Raw genomic sequence first — 16721 nt, 5'->3', positions numbered from 1 at the left:
GCCAGTTAACACTAGATTTATCCTATACATTTTATAAAAAGCAAATTTATCCAATGGTGCTCAAGTAGGCTCAAGCAAAGAATAACTGTTTCCAAAAAGGAAACAAAAGCAGAACCATGTGCTGCTATTGTAATAAATTTGACTTCATTGAAACGGCAGGAATCATAGAATCATAGAGTTGGAAGAGACCACAAGGGCCATCGAGTCCAACCCCCTGCCAAGCAGGAAACACCATCAGAGCACTCCTGACATATGGTTGTCAAGCCTCTGCTTAAAGACCTCCAAAGAAGGAGACTCCACCACACTCCTTGGCAGCAAATTCCACTGTCAAACAGCTCTTACTGTCAGGAAGTTCTTCCTAATGTTTAGGTGGAATCTTCTTTCTTGTAGTTTGGATCCATTGCTCCGTGTCCGCTTCTCTGGAGCAGCAGAAAACAACCTTTCTCCCTCCTCTAGGTGACATCCTTTTATATATTTGAACATGGCTATCACCCCTTAACCTCCTCTTCTCCAGGCTAAACATGCCCAGCTCCCTTAGCCGTTCCTCATAAGGCATCGTTTCCAGGCCTTTGACCATTTTGGTTGCCCTCCTCTGGACACGTTCCAGTTTGTCAGTGTCCTTCTTGAACTGTGGTGCCCAGAACTGAACACAGTACTCCAGGTGAGGTCTGACCAGAGCAGAATACAGTGGCACTATTACTTCCCTTCATCTAGATGCTATACTCCTATTGATGCAGCCCAGAATTGCATTGGCTTTTTTAGCTGCTGCATCACACTGTTGGCTCATGTCAAGTTTGTGGTCAACCAAGACTCCTAGATCCTTTTCACATGTACTGCTCTCAAGCCAGGTGTCACCCATCTTGTATTTGTGCCTCTCATTTTTTTTGCCCAAGTGCAATACTTTACATTTCTCCCTGTTAAAGTTCATCTTGTTTGTTTTGGCCCAGTTCTCTAATCTGTCAAGGTCGTTGTGAAGTGTGATCCTGTCCTCTGGGGTGTTAGCCACCCCTCCCAGTTTGGTGTCATCTGCAAATTTGATCAGGATGCCCTTGAGTCCATCATCCAAGTCGTTGATAAAGATGTTGAATAAGACTGGGCCCAAGACAGAACCCTGTGGTATAACCTCCTGGCTAGGAAAGATGGTGATGAAGATGTTGATGAAGAGAAAGGCCTCATTGCCGAATATGAACTAAATTAAGCAGTTGAACCTGCAGTATACTTCATAATAATTTTCCCATTTAGTGACTGCACACCCAAACCTTTTCCCCACCTATTTCCTGCTTCTTGGATTTTTGTTATATCTTCAAACAGTCTCGTTTCTCCTGAGCACTTAAATTGTTTCTGGGGTTCACATGACATGAATCCAAGCTCCATTAGCGCATCAGTTCCCATCACCCTTGAAAGCAAAGAAAGGGCAGTATCTGGCAAGAAGGTTAAAAGAGGAATAGTATACCCTCCAAGTTTCCTGATTTTCCAGGGACAGTTCCCTAATTCCAAAAGCCATCATGGCTTCTGATTTGATCCTGGATTGTCCCTATTTCCCAAGCCAGTTCTGCCAGCACCAACACGGGGAGGAGCATGAGCCAGGGCTTGTCCTGAGTGGTGGCAACAGTGGAGGTGGCCAGGAAGCCTCCTCTTGCCTCTCCATGGCTGCCGCTGCTGGCCTCCTCCCTTGGGCAGCTCATAGCAGCTGCTGGGGAGCAGGCGGGGAGGAGAGGCTGTCGCTGCCCAGGCCAACCCCGCAAGACGCGCTGACTTTGAGGGGCAGGCGGAGGGCAGGGCTCCCCTGGGTGGGGAGAAAGAGGAAGGGGAGCACAAGGAGTCTTGGTTTTTTTAAATATTGAAAATGCTTTGTTCATCCGCATCTAATCTTGTCCCTTTCTAACATTTATTTTTGGGTGTGTGTTTTTCTTTTGAGGGTGCCCAAATACCTTGATTCTAAATCTCCATTTTGTCCAGGAAAGCATAGAAAGTGATAAATCTGGAGACCAGGGAGGTTGTATTCTATACCAACTGACTTCATTTTAGATTGATCAATCAAAGGGACTCTTGCTCCCTATATAAAAATTGTAAGAACTCCAGATCCTGGAAATGTCTCTCTGGCCTCATGATCCACTGCCCAATTTAGCCAACCACAGCTACAACCTCAATTTGACTTATTTAGAACCCTGCACTGTGAACTGAAGCAATGGCCACTACTCAGGGCTGTCATATATCTGGGTTTTCCCAAATTCATCCGGGAATTGGGCAGCAAAATGGCATCTGGACTGATTTCCGCTGAATTGGCAAAAATACCTAATTGACTTCAACTGGCAATTCAGAATATGTGTAGTTAATGACTTCACTGTGACTGTGGTTTTATTGCATGTAATTGATGTTCACGAAACCAAGATTTTATGTCTTTATGTCTTAAGATTTTATAGTTTTATGGCAGGATGCATGGTTGGTTTGAGATGAGAAAGCCTGAGTAACAGGATTTGAGATGCCTTTCACTCCTAATTTATTCCCAACATGAATTGAGCTATATGAGGATGAGGAAAACCCTGAATAGAAGAATCAGCTTTGGGTCCTATTCCAATCTCTCTGGAAACCACCAACATAGAAGTAGGAAAGGGGGTATTTGTGGCACATTGACTGAGTCAAGAACCACGCTGAAAGGAGTTTCCCTAAGCAAATACACATAGCCAAATTCTCTTGAGATCTCTATCATCAGCATTTGTCTAGATGCACAATGAAGAGATGGCCATACTCTTTCATTTTGCTTTTCTTATGAGCTGCTCCCTGTCGTTCAGCTCAGGCCTCAGCAGAATGATGTAGCATTTTAGAGAGAAGGTGCAACCCAGTAATCCAGCACTGGAGGACAAGATGGAGAAGATCTCCACAGCCACCATGTATTTCCCTTTGGTGCTTAGGTAAGTTGGGAGAAATGATAACCAAACACTGCAAAATGCCAACATGCTGAAGGTGATGAACTTGGCTTCTTTGAAACTATCTGGCAACCTCCTGGCTAGGAAAGCCACAAAGAAGCTGACAAAGGCTAGCCAGCTCATAGAGCCCAAGACACAGTAAAACATGGTAACTGATCCCTCATTACATTCCAGGATGATTTTCCCTTTCAGTGAGTGTGTGTCCCTATCTGGGAATGGAGGGGAAGTGCTTAACCACAGAGCACAAATTCCGGTTTGAATGGAGGTGCAGGAAAGGACAAGAGCATTGGCCGGCCCTTTCCCCACCCATCTTCTCACCCTGGATTCTGGTTCCGTTGCCATGAATGCTAGAACCACAGTGATGGTTTTGGCCAAAATGCTGGAAAGGGCCACCGAGAAAATGAGGCCAAAGGCTGCTTGTCGGAGAAGGCAGGTCCCTTTTCCAGGCTGACCAATGAAGAGCAAGGAGCAGAGGAAGCAGAGAAGGAGGGAGATGAGGGGGACGTAGGTGAGGCTCCGGTTGTTGGCTTTGACGATGGGAGTGTCCTGGTGCTTCGCAAAAGTTCCAGGTACTAAAAGAGTGATTAAAGAGAAAGAAATGGCAAAGATAGCTAAAACGAATCCCAAAGTTTCTTTGTAAGAGAGGAAACTTGGAACCCTGGGAATGCACTGAGTTTGGCCCTTGTTTGCATACTTGTCATCAGGGCAATTGGCACAAACATCCACATCTGAAAAAGAGAAAAAACAATTTTAATACTTCAGGATATTGACAAACATCCATCAAATGGAATCTGTTGTAGCAGCTAATGAAAGAGTGTGTTAAAAAAAATACTCTTTAAAAACTTCTTGATGTTTTTAACTTGAGCTGGTGGACTGGAGTGACTGATTGATTCTCTGTACACCAGGAAATTCCTGATTACCGGTAAATGAAATAATGCCTAATGTTCATCAATCATTATCTGTGTAGGCTGTTCTGTGAAAGAGAGGTTACTGTAGAGGAAAAAGACCTGAGAAACAATTCCCCCAATGACCATGTCGCCCGACTGGTAAAAATTACGAGGAATAGGAAGAGGATCATCAAAGATGCTGCAGTCAATAGAATGTGTCTTGCACACCGTATGACAAAGCAGTAACAGCAGAAACACTATAACCAACACAATCCAATGGAAAACACTTCCCCTCCCAACATAGACTGTCATGTTTTGCCTCAATCTTCTTATCTGTTTTGCTACAAACTCCCTTGAATGGTGCCAAATGGTGGTGCTACGCTGATTTACACCAGAGCCTGGCATTTTAGGGACTGCATGAACTATATCCTGGTCTTTGTATTTAGTAATGGCTCTGTGATCATCAGTGTTCCTGAAGAGGGTGTTCTATTTCTCCCTTCACTCCCCCTCCCCCCCCAAAAAACCCTGCTGAGTGCCAGGTATGTAAAAAATGATGAAGAACAGCATATACTTTGGGGGTTAAAATCACGGCAGAATCATCTGGTGGGAAGCAGACCCTAACTTGCACAGGGAAAATGATGATGCAGGTGAATGACAGAGCCCTACCTGTGTCCAGATCCACTGGTCAACAACACGAGGGTTTTATATCTTTCTTTCTTGTTCAAATTCTGACTGATGGTCTTGCCAATGACACACATTGTGTACGAGGATGGAAACCAGTAATTTTGACAATGAGAGGAGTGATGATAATTTCTCCTGAGTGTTGATGTTCCTTGAAACTGCATCATGAGCATTTGAAGTAGTAGGGGGGTTTTCTACCTGAACTCTACAACTATTTTTTCTTCCTTGAATGACATGCATTTGGTTGCACTTAGTTAGGAAGGCTGCTTTGTCCCTGATTAGAGATAAATTATCACACGTGGCTCACACACACTTGGCATACACCAACATCATCATCATCTTTACCCAGCCTTCTCCATAAAGTTCCCAGGTGAGTTGTACACACACACACTGTCAAAAGTCTGGGCTTAAAGCAATGGGCACCCAAGTGGTGGCTGCAGACACCCAGGGTGTCATCAGTGCCTCCCATGGAGCCCATAAGGGATATTGTTTTTCCAATTCTGATGGTTTATGACATTTGTTTGCAAAATGCACAAGAATATATAAACTAGCCATTTTGGCATGGATAGGTGTTATTATAATTTCCCTTGTGTGCTGATGTCATTTGAAGTTGCATAATGAATGGCTAGAGTTTTTCTTTTCTTTTCCTTTTTGAACCCTACAACAATTTTCTTCTTTGAGATATATGTACTCGGTGGCACTTGATGAGGAAGTTGAAGGCCACTTTTGTCCTAGAGAGAGGTTGCAGGTACTACTAAATTTGTTGCCTGCATCACACTCTAAATTCCAGAGGTGCCAACTTGAATAAAATATGGGGGGGCAGGTAAGCCCCACCCCACATAACTGATCACAAGATGTGGTGCACTAACACCATTTGAATGGCAATGCCCATTGACCTGAGGGAGCCTGGACCCCTCAAATATTTTTTGATCAATCTATGTTTTTGGCAGTTATGTATAGTTTCTGGCCCTGATTTATAAATCTGGATCAGACTCTACAGGGTCCAAACCGACCCAAACCTGATTTGCCCTGCACTGCATCCACATCCAGATCATGATCATGATCCAGAAAATAGTTCCCCAGTCTGGAGGTGGTCAAGAATAAGAAACCAACACAGAGGAAACTGATTAGACACAAATTTATTCAAAGATCAAGATCAGAAGTCAGAGTGAATGATATCCCAGGACTCCTCAAGCTCTAAGATATAGACACACACACACACACACACACACACACACACACACACACAGATACTATTTTCTTCCCCTTATTAGGCTTTCCTTGTTGTTCAGGTCAGACCTCAGCACAATGATGTAGCATTTAGGGAAAAAGATGCAACCCAGTAACCCAGCACTGGAGGACAAGATGGAGAAGACCTCCACGGCTACCATGTATTTCCCTTTGGTGCTCAGGTAGGTTGGAACAAAGGTCAGCCAAACACTGCAGAAAACCAACATGCTAAACGTGATAAATTTGGCCTCGTTAAAACTGTCAGGTAACTTTCTGGCCAGGAAAGCCACAAGGAGACTCACAACGGCCAGAAAACCCATATAGCCCAAAGCACAATAAAACATGGCAGCTGAACCCTCATTGCATTCCAGGATGATCTCACTCTTCAGTGACTGCATGTCTGTATCTGGGAATGGAGGGGAAGCACTTAGCCAAAGGGTGCAAATGCCAGACTGAAGGAAAGAGCAGGAAAAGACCACGCAATTGGCCAGCCCCTTCCCCACCCATCTCCTCATTCTGGATCCTGGCTTGGTTGCCATGAATGCTAGAACCACGGTGATGGTTTTGGCCAGAATACTGGAAAGGGCCACCGAGAAGACGATGCTGAAAGTCATTTGTCGGAAGAGGCAGGTCCCTTTTCCAGGCTGACCAATGAAGAGCAAGGAGCAGAGGAAGCAGAGAAGGAGGGAGAGGAGGAGGAGGTAGGTGAGGCTGCGGTTGTTGGCTTTGACGATGGGAGTGTCCTTGTGCTTCACAAAAGTCGCCAGCACAAAGGTGGTGATCAGGGAGAAAGCCAGAGCAGAGACAGCTAAGCTGAGCCCTAACTTGTCTTGGTAGGAGAGGTAGCTCAGGCCCCTTGGAATACACCCTGTTTGGTCCTGGTTTGGGTAGTTTTCTTCTGCACACTTGACACAGGCATCCATATCTGGAGGGTGGAGGAAGAATAAAAAATGTCAAGATGATGACCTATGTACATCTCCTGAAAGAATCAGTTACAGCAGCCAGTGAAATTCCTCTCCTCCCTCTCCTTTCCCCCTTTCCTTTCCTTTTGGTTTCCTTTGCTCTGGGCTGTTGTTGGGGGATTGTGCACACATAGGGGGGGCAGATGGATGGTGGGAGGACCCTGAGTGAGAGCAGGGAAGGGAAAACCTCCCAGGGTGAGGGTCTGGGAAAACGAAAGCTCCCAGGTGAGAGCCAGAAGGGCCCCCCCTTCCTGAGTGAGACCAGAGTCAAGAGCAGCTTTGGAGGGAGGACTCGGCATTCTATCTCTAGCTCTCCATTTTTATGTAGAGCGGCTTCTTTCGTATTATTGTATTGTGAAAAAGCTTTGATAAAATCTTATTTTAAAAAGAAATGAAAGTGCTTTTTGTGTCCATGCAGTTGCATGTCACGGCCCCAAGCCATCCCCCATTTCTTGTATAATAAAACACACAGACACCAATATTTTGGGTTGATGGGATAATTAAGGCCACAACTTTATTGGTTACAGATGTGAGCAGTATTGGTAGGCATTGGAACTGAACTGACTATATCTGACTCCTGCCAGCCATGCAGGAAGTCTTGTAAGGGTCAACCACCAGTAGGGGGAGCCCTGTTGATGTGCATCCGCTACAAGCTCCCCCAGGGTTCCCGTTTGGGTCGAGGCAAGGCCCTAGCATCTACCTGGGCTTCGGATAAGATCCACCCCCCCCCCCCCGGATCCCTTTAACAGAATAGCCTTAAATGGGAGGGGCAGGTTTTACCAATGCCTAACTGCCAAACCTTACAAAGTTGTGATAATTGCTACGAGGCAGGCAAAAACCACATGGCAGGTCCCAGTTTGCCAAGTGGAAAAATTCCTGCGTGACTCCCTCAACAGGCGACCAACCGTGGTCCATAGCAGGGCCAAATGGCGAACGCATGACAATAGGGCGGAAGAGCAGGAGATCCGACAAAGGAGGAGGTAAGGAGAGGTAGTCCCCCGGCTGTATGGCGGTTCAAATAGGGTAAGCCATGCTCCCCGGTCGACTGGATTGGTCGGCCGGGGTGTATGACGCAGCTGGGACTCCCAGTGATGCGGGCGGCTTTGCCATGCCCTCCGCTGTTCACGGGGAGTACACAAGGCCTGCCTCTGGGAAGAGGAGCAGCCTTCTTTGACCAATCGAACAACACAGGACACTCATGATTTCAGTGAGAAAGTTTGGATGACGCTGAACTGGTCTACTAGATTGTTTTTCCGTGAGATAGTAAATTCTGGTCTCATTGAAAACCATGAATACACTAGGCTGTTGTCCTATTCCAATACTTTATTATTATTATTATTATTATTTCTGGCTGTTCATGTTGCTGGAAGTTTCCATAAATTAAACCGTATTCCAAAGGGGAAAGAAATTTCTGTAGGTGTTGTGCAGAGCTTTTGTTGCACTTATTTATTTTTCTGGTTGCTGGGGTTTTTAGATGTGCTTTCCTTTATTCTACAACCCTTCCCACACACCCATGCTTCCTGAATACCCATGATACCCTCAGCTGAGCTTTATTTGAGATACCCTATCATTCACCTGACAGCTGTTCATTTTGACTCAAATATTTTTACTTCCAAAGAAACCAGAGCTGAAATACATTTCTTAAGGTAAAAGGAAGAACTTGTTTTTAGCATACAGCCTGTTAACATTTTCAACATTTTCAAGCACTTAGTATTCAAACTTCAATTAAAGCCAGGAGAAGCTGTTGTGACAAAACAAGGAATTGAAAGCAACCAGGGAGACTGAAGGAAATGGTAGAAATATTTAATGGGCTTCAAAGAAGACCTACACACCCCAGACCCACGGCCATGGAAGGTGGGAACCAGCATCATAAACTCTCTTCCAGGATTTTCCTATGATTTATTGGGGTAAACATTCACAAATTATTTTCGATTGCCAAGTATAATTTGTTAAATGTGTTCTTTGCATTTCTGGTACATTTTATTCCTAAGGCATGGGCCACATGACAGCCCCATGTCCATTTTCTTGAATTTCATTAAAGAAAGAAGACAGGACAAATTGTGCAATAAAGATAGGTGGAGTTGAAATTAATGTGAAAATCTACAGATGAATTAAAGTTATTCCCATTGTTCCCATTGGGAACCAAGCACAACCAACTTAGTCTGGATGCAACCCACCCATCTAGATCTAGAAATACCAGGAGTGGGAATAGGCTCCTCTAGCCACACAAATCTCTTTGTGCCTTGAGGACTCCAATGCTCCTTAGCTTTGGAAGTCTGTTGGCCTTTTGGAAATGCTCAGTCATTTGACAAATCACATTGCTGATGTGTGTGCTTCTAAAGATACCATTGTTTTATTTCTTTAAAGTAAAATATATATAGTGTTACATTTTATTCTGCATATATTAATTCCCTCATTTGATCCTCAAGACCCATTTAAGGTGTTTAGACTGAGAGACAGTAACTGACATAAGGTCACAGTGCTCTCTTTTTGAAACTATTGGAGAAAAGAATGTTAATTGTTTGACGCTCTTTAAAATATGTATTGCAAAATATATTTAAAGGAATACACTATTTTCAAAGGAGGAAATAGCAAACAAGTCATATTAAATACACATCATTATTTCTCTGTACATATTGCCTCCTACCCGGTACTTTTTTCCCAGGGGGTACTGAAGGGTACGCAGAGCCGGCACCTCTTTCGGCTATTGTTAAAAAGTGTGGCACATATTGCAACAACTTCATGTTGAGTACCGTCACCTATTTTTCTAGGGAAAAAGCACTGCTCCTACCCTTCTTGTTAGAGATAGTCCCTTCTGGACATGGAACACAATCATAGCAGCAGAATTTTGCTCCCTCCTTCTTTTTCCTGCTGTAGCCAGGATAGCAGTTGTCATTGCACACAGAAACTGGCAGCATCTGCACCAAAACAAGAAAGGAAGATTACCAAGAACATATTATCTGTCATTCGACTGTCGCATGACTAGGATTATGTGCTGAGGAAAGTGAGCATGGAGCAGTCAGCTGTTCCAGCTTTCCTCCACATGTTGAGGGCTGGATATCTGTAGCAGGGAGTGTCCTCTACAATAATCCATTTTCAGAACAGTTTTAGGACCCTGCATTCAGAGCTCAACACCCAGAGGGAGACAGGGATGGTCCTGATGGAGAGGCGACAGTCAACCGCTCCCCCTGTCAGATCCCCCCACTTGTGTCAGGAGCGAACGCCTGAAGAGGGCTGGCATGCTGAGTCCCAAGGATGTGGAATCCTAGCTGGCTTCAGAAGGAAGCCTGGGCTGATCTGAATAAAGCATTGCAGAGAGGTTTATGGAGGCTAATCATATTCTCTGCCTCTTTCCAATGTCATAGCTCAGCTGCTACCTGTGCACTGAACAAATGCCACCCCAGAGTGAAATGTGAAGGACTCCCATCCTCTCTCCATCACCTTATTCTCCAGTATTCCAGCCCTTGTCTTCATAGCAGGTTAAGGAGTCAATGGCCTATAGATAGCAGATGCTCATGGAGCCTGGCAGCTGTGAGCCCAGAACCATGAGAGACAACCAGGAAGTCATGGGCCCTCACATCATCAGATGCTTTGGCACCCAGAGGCCCCTTGATCTGATGGAGATGGTGCAGAGGAGTAATTCTACCTGCCAAAGCAGTCAGTCCACGTTTTGCATCTATACTAGGGGAAACTGAGGAAAGGGGTAGGTTTTGGGGTTTTTACAATAATAAAAATATTTTTGGTAATAGGGAAATATTCCTCAACTGAACCATGTTGCTTCTGTCCAGAGAGGGTTTAAACAGAACAAATTCAACTGAATTGATAAGGCCCAAAGCTTGGAAAAGTCATTTTATTGACACCTAATGAGAATTTAAGATGGGCAGATTAAGGTGGTGCTTCCTCTGTATCTTACTCACTTTGGGTTGGGTTGGGCCAGGAGGGTATTGTTTTTGCTTGTTACTTTGGTATTTCCAAGGAAGGGCAGGATAGAAATGTAACCAATAATAATAATCATTCCTGGGGAGAAAATGCCAGGTTGGGGGGCTGGGGCATGTGGCCGTGAAGGTGCTTCTCTTCATGCCTCCGGTTTCATCCCAAGTCTTGCTTTCCATGTTCCCCCCACCAGCCCTGCTCTGTGCCTCCTCAAGCTCTTCTGCTTGGCTAGAATGTGGCCCTGAGCAGCGATCATCCATCTTGCTTGCCTCTGTGGAGAACAGAGGGAAATACTGGGATGTATCCAGAAGCCTCTGTGTTTGGAATGGCTGGAATGTAGCCTATTCAACACAGGCCAGAGTCATGCCTGCTGCTTCACCCTCTTTGGGCGCAGTCATTTCCCTCTTCCCCACCCACCACTGGCATATGATCCCTGGATGGTTTCCCCTAAGAGAATGTGGGCAAAGGACTGAAAAAGATTCTGAGCTCCTGGTTTAATTGGCTTTCTTAATAAGGAGATAGACTTCAGCACGGCCATGAGTGAAAATGGAAAATGGATTACTAGTATCATGCCCAGAATATGGAAATATCCAGCAAATGGACATTCTCTCTGGATACCCCACACCAGAAATCAAGCAATTAAAAAAAAAAGATTATGTGGGATTTTACCAAAATTAAATCTGGAACACAATAAGGAATTTTCATTTTTTTTGAAGCCGATGCCAATACCTGTCCTTCAGGCTTCAGCTCCCAGATGCTGGTGCATTTTATTACACCTCCCATCCTCCTTGATTATTGGCTAACCTGCCTGGTGATGATGGGAGTTGTAGTCCAACAACCTTTGGGACCCAAGGTTGATTTTCATGGCAATAGCTGGTCTCTCACACAGCTATGTCTCACCTGATTAAAGCTTTTATGCCACGCAATCTGATCATCATGAATGGTTAACTCTTTGCCTAAAGGAGCCTGAGGGTTCAGTTTTCCAACTTTGGCTCTAACCACTGAACCATTGGGGTAAATCCTCCAGTTTGTAACATCAAAACCTACAACTAATTCTGCATTTTCATTGAAGTGCACACGATCTCCAGCAGTGTTATTGAAAACGATGCTCCGTAAAAAACGATGGACCTGGATTGAAGGATAACACGAAAAAAGGACAGCCATTTCACAAAGGCACAAAGGCAGGAGTTTTTTTAAACTCCTCTGGGCCCTCAGATGTTGCTGAACTAGAACTTCTATAAGCCGCAATTGATTGAGTTGCAATTCAGCAACACATGAAGAGCTGGGCGTTCCCCACACCTGGCATAGGTGGGGGCTTCATCCATCGGACTCTACTCTTGAATTGTACATGATGTGGGATCATTTGATTTTCTTTTCCTTTCATTGCCTCCACATGGGTGGCAGATTATGACTTACAAACAATTCACTAGACTGCCATTGCTTATCCAAGTGGATTTGCAAAAAGAAACCAAAAGAAAACTGCTCCCACATGCCTCATCAATAGCACCCCCCGGGTCCTGCTCCCAGGTCAACTTAAAACTCATTTTGCTACCAGCTTTGTGTTCAATGAGCCTTCTATAGATTGGTGAGACCATGCCTCGAGCAAACTCTGCACCTAAGAGTATAAATTGTTCCCACATTGATCACGCTGGCCTTTATAACTTGGTTTCCAATTCAGGTATCATCCCATCTTTTACAACAAGAACAGGCTGCATGAGATCATGAAGGGAACTGGAGGGGTGATGGCTCTGGGGCTAACAGTACCGCTCTGGGTATCCACACCTTAAACATAGTTATAGAAGAAGAAGAAGAAGAGTTTGGATCTGATATCCCGCTTTATCACTACCCAAAGGAGTCTCAAAGCGGCTAACATTCTCCTTTCCCTTCCTCCCCCACAACAAACACTCTGCGAGGTGAGTGGGGCTGAGAGACTTCAAGGAAGTGTGACTGGCCCAAGGTCACCCAGCAGCTGCATGTGGAGGAGCGGAGACGCGAACCCGGTTCCCCAGATTACAAGACTACCGCTCTTAACCACTACACCACACTGGCAATAGTAAATCTCAACTTAAGTTTCTTTAATTTTATTACCTGCCATGGTTCCACATTCTGAAATGCCGTTTTTCGTCCTTCTTCCAATCTTCTATGCATGGATTTGGATTGGAATATAGCATTCAGAGCATGTGCCACAGCATAGATAGCATTGTAGACATTGTAGCTGTGGCCAGTCATTTTCATTTCAAACAAACCTCCAGGAAGACTCTCCAGATTCTCTTCCCCAGTGCAGGTTTTATTCTCCTCTCCTTCCCACTCCTTGGACGTTGTTAGCAAACAGTCAAAAGCCTGTTCCCAGAAGTCTTGAATAAAGCCATCTCTTTTGAACCACGAAGGTCTTACCATCTGAAGGAACTTTTGGAAACCCGCAGGCTGATTTGAGTGAACTGTGAAAGATATGGTACCATGGAAGGTTTGTAAATCCCAATTCTTTTGAATAGAGAATGATGCAAAATCCCAGTGAGATGTAACAATCCAGACTTTTCCAAGAGGTGGCAATTCTATGAATGGTGCTACAAAGAACAACACTCTCAAAGCCTGAAAGGATGGAGGTTCTCCATACACAAAAAACACATTGGCTGTCTCATTGAAGACAGTTACATAGTGTTCTATACGTTGTGAAACGTATTCTATAATCTCATCCACATAATTCCATTTTGGGATTCTCATGATGAAGGCGTAACAGATGCCATTTTCATCAAGCATTGGAACCATTGTCTGTAAAAACCGGTCCCCTTTTTCATCATCCACAGCACCAAGCCCAATCCATGTCCACCCAAAATGCTGAAGTAGTATCACAACTCCTGTGTTTTGGTGGGCTTCCTTTGGGACCATCTGGTACAAAAAGGGGAATAAAGTGTTGGCGTGTTGTATTGGCAAAAATGATCCATAAGTGAGCTGAAATAAAATGCATAAATATTATTCAAAAGTGATGTTACATGAATCTAATGGCTTGTATGCCATTTTATCTGTGGAATATCAGAAGAACACCATCTGCAAGTAATTGCATTGCTTGGTTTCAGTACTCTTACTCCCGGTGCTAGCCCTTACTTCTGGGACTGTAGAAAAGGGGGTCTCTGCTATGTGGCAGTCATTAAAATATCTGAAGTATTTAAGGACTCCCAGGGTTTTGCTTCAGGCGGTCATATGCTGCCATCATCTGTAACAGAAGATCTACAGGAATCAAGAATCATGTCAAAGGGGTGGATCCAGGCAACAAATTAAGAAAAGGGTTTTTTTTGTGCGCATTCTGTAAACCCGTTGTTTAATGCCAATGGAGGTCACAGGGTATTAACAAATCATCACCTAAATATGCCAGGCAAACCACAGAGAGCTAGTACACATTTCGGCTCATGCAAGTAAGGTATCAGATGGCTTTGTGTGCAAACATGCAAACTTGATCCCAGCTCCCTCTTCTTCTCACTTTTAACACATTTTGTCACCATCCCGATCTGCCACCCTCGGTCTTCAGGGGGAATCTGGGATAAAAGCAGGACTTTCAGATTGTGAGAGAGGAGGAGGAGAGTCCTATCTGTCAAGAGGCACCTCAGGTGGCCTTGGGACAGGACTGGTTCCTCCAGATCCTCAGGTCTTCTGAGCTCCTCTCCAGGCCCCACATCTTTCCCTCTGAGGACGTCGCCCCATTGTCTATGTCAGACAATGTTCACAGGATACAGCTCCCAACTAGTGATCAAAGTCATGGATGAAAAGGTTGAACAAGATCAGGGAAAGGACAAAGCCCTGCTTAAAACCTGTTGATCAGCACAGTTTGCCAAGGAACTGTCGATAAACCTGATAGCAGTATCATTAAACCTGCATTTATCCAAAGGATAGCAGGCAATTTTTCTGAAATCATGATGATCCCACCATGATGTGTTCTCTCTATTCTCTCATGAACAGGCTTACCTGTGGAGCCTTGTACATTGCTGAAATGACGGCCACATTCGCAGAGATTTCGGAGATGCATCCTCCGATCAGAGCTATCACTTTGTTCTGGTTGTGACCCTGGAAGTTGGGGACAAACCTCCGTTGTGTAGAAAAGAGGCTGAGGCTGGCCTTATAGGTCATCCTGGCAGTGTAGTAGCTGTTGAGGATGTGAAATCCCAGAGAGACGTTGGATAAAATGTCGGGGTTTTCATTGATCTCTTGGACAGCAAATGCCAAGGCCAGGATGTGCTGGTAGTTCTTTGGCACCGAACTGTCATGGAAATTACAGATGTTATAGCTGTTGATAAACAACAGTAACAGAAGCAACCAAAGGACATCCATACTCTTCTTCTCTCATCTGCTTGTTTCCAAGATTGACTTGCAGTTTGAACCCCAGTTGAGTCATTCCCTTTGCCAATCAACTGAGTGTAAAGTTAAGATTTTCTTTACATGTTCTCACAATGTACATAAAATATTTTGTATAGTTTTAATCTTATTTCTACTGGATCAGTATGTTTATTCATTAGTTATTAAATGTATAACCTGCCTTTTTTCCTTGAGTTTTATATACCTAACCTTTCTCCCATTTTCTTTCTTTATTCATCTTGCTAATCAGCCACATGATTACAATTTTCATTCTTTTATTGGCATTTCCCAAAATCACTTTAATTCCTATTTATTATTGTTATAATCCATTGCACCATTAGCTTAGCACAAGTTCCCCTTAAATTCATACCTAGAGAGGACCTATGTGATTCCCCCATCCTAACAGGAGGGGGGAGACAGGAGACAGGGTGCCTGGCATGCTCTGGTCCAGGGGGTCACAAAGAGTCGGACACGACTAAACGACTCAACAACAACAACAACTTTTCTCATGCCACTATGGGCACACACTGTCCCAGCCCCCCCCCCCCCACTTGATCATTATTTCCTTCCCCGGTTCCAGTTTAGTACTATGTTTAAGTTATGACCTGTTTCCTAGTATTTTAAAAGGAAACTCAAAGAAGAGAAGTGCTATAGAATGAGACCCTTTCACCAACTCTCCACTGACAATCTCGTTATTCTATGCAGTAATTACTGAAAATCTCTGTTAACAATAGACACAATCGAACGATAACTAAGATAAAATTGCATCACGTAACTAATAATGGATTATTTAATATCTGGATATATTAATGCAGCTGAAGAGCATTTGCTACGGTGATAAAATGAGAGAAGAAAGCAAGAAGAAAATCAATCTGAAAGCCTTGTAATAACAGCTAGTGTATTATGTTTTAGGACCAGCTTTTAAAATCACACACACACCCATGCATGGACACACATCCCTATAGTATTTTGCCTGTGCCTATTTATATATGTCTAAATGAACAAGACAAGGGGTCTACTTCCAAAGGCATCTAGCCAACACATACTCTCGTCATATTTGATTGCTGGTTCATCTCCAGTGTACTTAAAGCAATAAAATGTTTGACAGCGGGAGGGAATAACTAGCTTTAATATCACCCAGATTTAGTTATGCTTCCTCACTCCTGTCTTCACTGAAGGAGCAAAACCCTCCATGCAGATATTCTGTGCAAGGCTGGTGGAAGTGCTCTTGTGGGACTCGGCCACGTTGAGGTTTGTTGTGTGGCAGAGACTATCACCAGGCAATGGGTAGCAAAGCAAAAAGGCTTTATTCTTATGCAAGAATGGTGGCTCATCCATCTCGTGGCGCAGACAAGAGACTACAGGGGCTGCAGCTACACATATGGTTTTATACTGTCACATATGCAGCTTGATGACCTGTTTGCTCCCAGCTTGACTCACCTTTATGTAGTAGCTAACCATAACCTTTGATAAGCCACCTTCATTATGCATTTTGGGGGGGATTTCCACTGCCCCTTTGTTCCCACTATTAATCCAGCTTTTGCTCATTTCTCTTGAGCAGAGTGCCTCAAGTTCCCAACACAATCACCAACCTAATTCCAATACAGACCACAACTTCCATACATTTCAAGAACACTTTTGAGAGAAAACTAGGAATGCTTTGTACCGCCAATGTGCTGTAGGTGCCTCTTTTCTCACGCCAGAAATGAACAAACACAATTGCTCCTTAAATATAAATTCTCAGTAACTATACTTGG

General features: G+C 44.1%; 1 protein-coding gene across 2 annotated transcripts in view; it reads right to left on the bottom strand.

Annotated features, from left to right (window-relative positions):
• Window positions 1-5736: 5736 nt before the first annotated feature.
• LOC310660874 (vomeronasal type-2 receptor 26-like) overlaps window positions 5737-16721 on the bottom strand; it is a 43511-nt gene continuing 32526 nt past the window's right edge. Inside the window, exons 1-5 of one of the 2 annotated variants that reach the window (XM_083406321.1) lie at window positions 14578-14928; window positions 12709-13569; window positions 11521-11748; window positions 9479-9605; window positions 5737-6650 (exon numbers count right to left, since the gene is read on the bottom strand). In XM_083406321.1, coding sequence (XP_083262447.1) covers window positions 5749-6650; window positions 9479-9605; window positions 11521-11748; window positions 12709-13569; window positions 14578-14739 — 2280 coding nt within the window. In that variant the 5' untranslated portion in view covers window positions 14740-14928 and the 3' untranslated portion in view covers window positions 5737-5748. Of the gene's footprint in view, window positions 6651-9478; window positions 9606-11520; window positions 11749-12708; window positions 13570-14577; window positions 14929-16721 lie in introns of those variants that run through there. The other variant, XM_083406322.1, reaches the window with a different exon arrangement.

Source organism: Podarcis tiliguerta, assembly GCF_965153285.1.
Source record: "Podarcis tiliguerta genome assembly, chromosome: 12".
Taxonomy (NCBI): Eukaryota; Metazoa; Chordata; class Lepidosauria; order Squamata; family Lacertidae; genus Podarcis; species Podarcis tiliguerta.
Note: the sequence above shows the minus strand (reverse complement) of the source record. Positions and strands in the feature narration are given on the sequence as shown.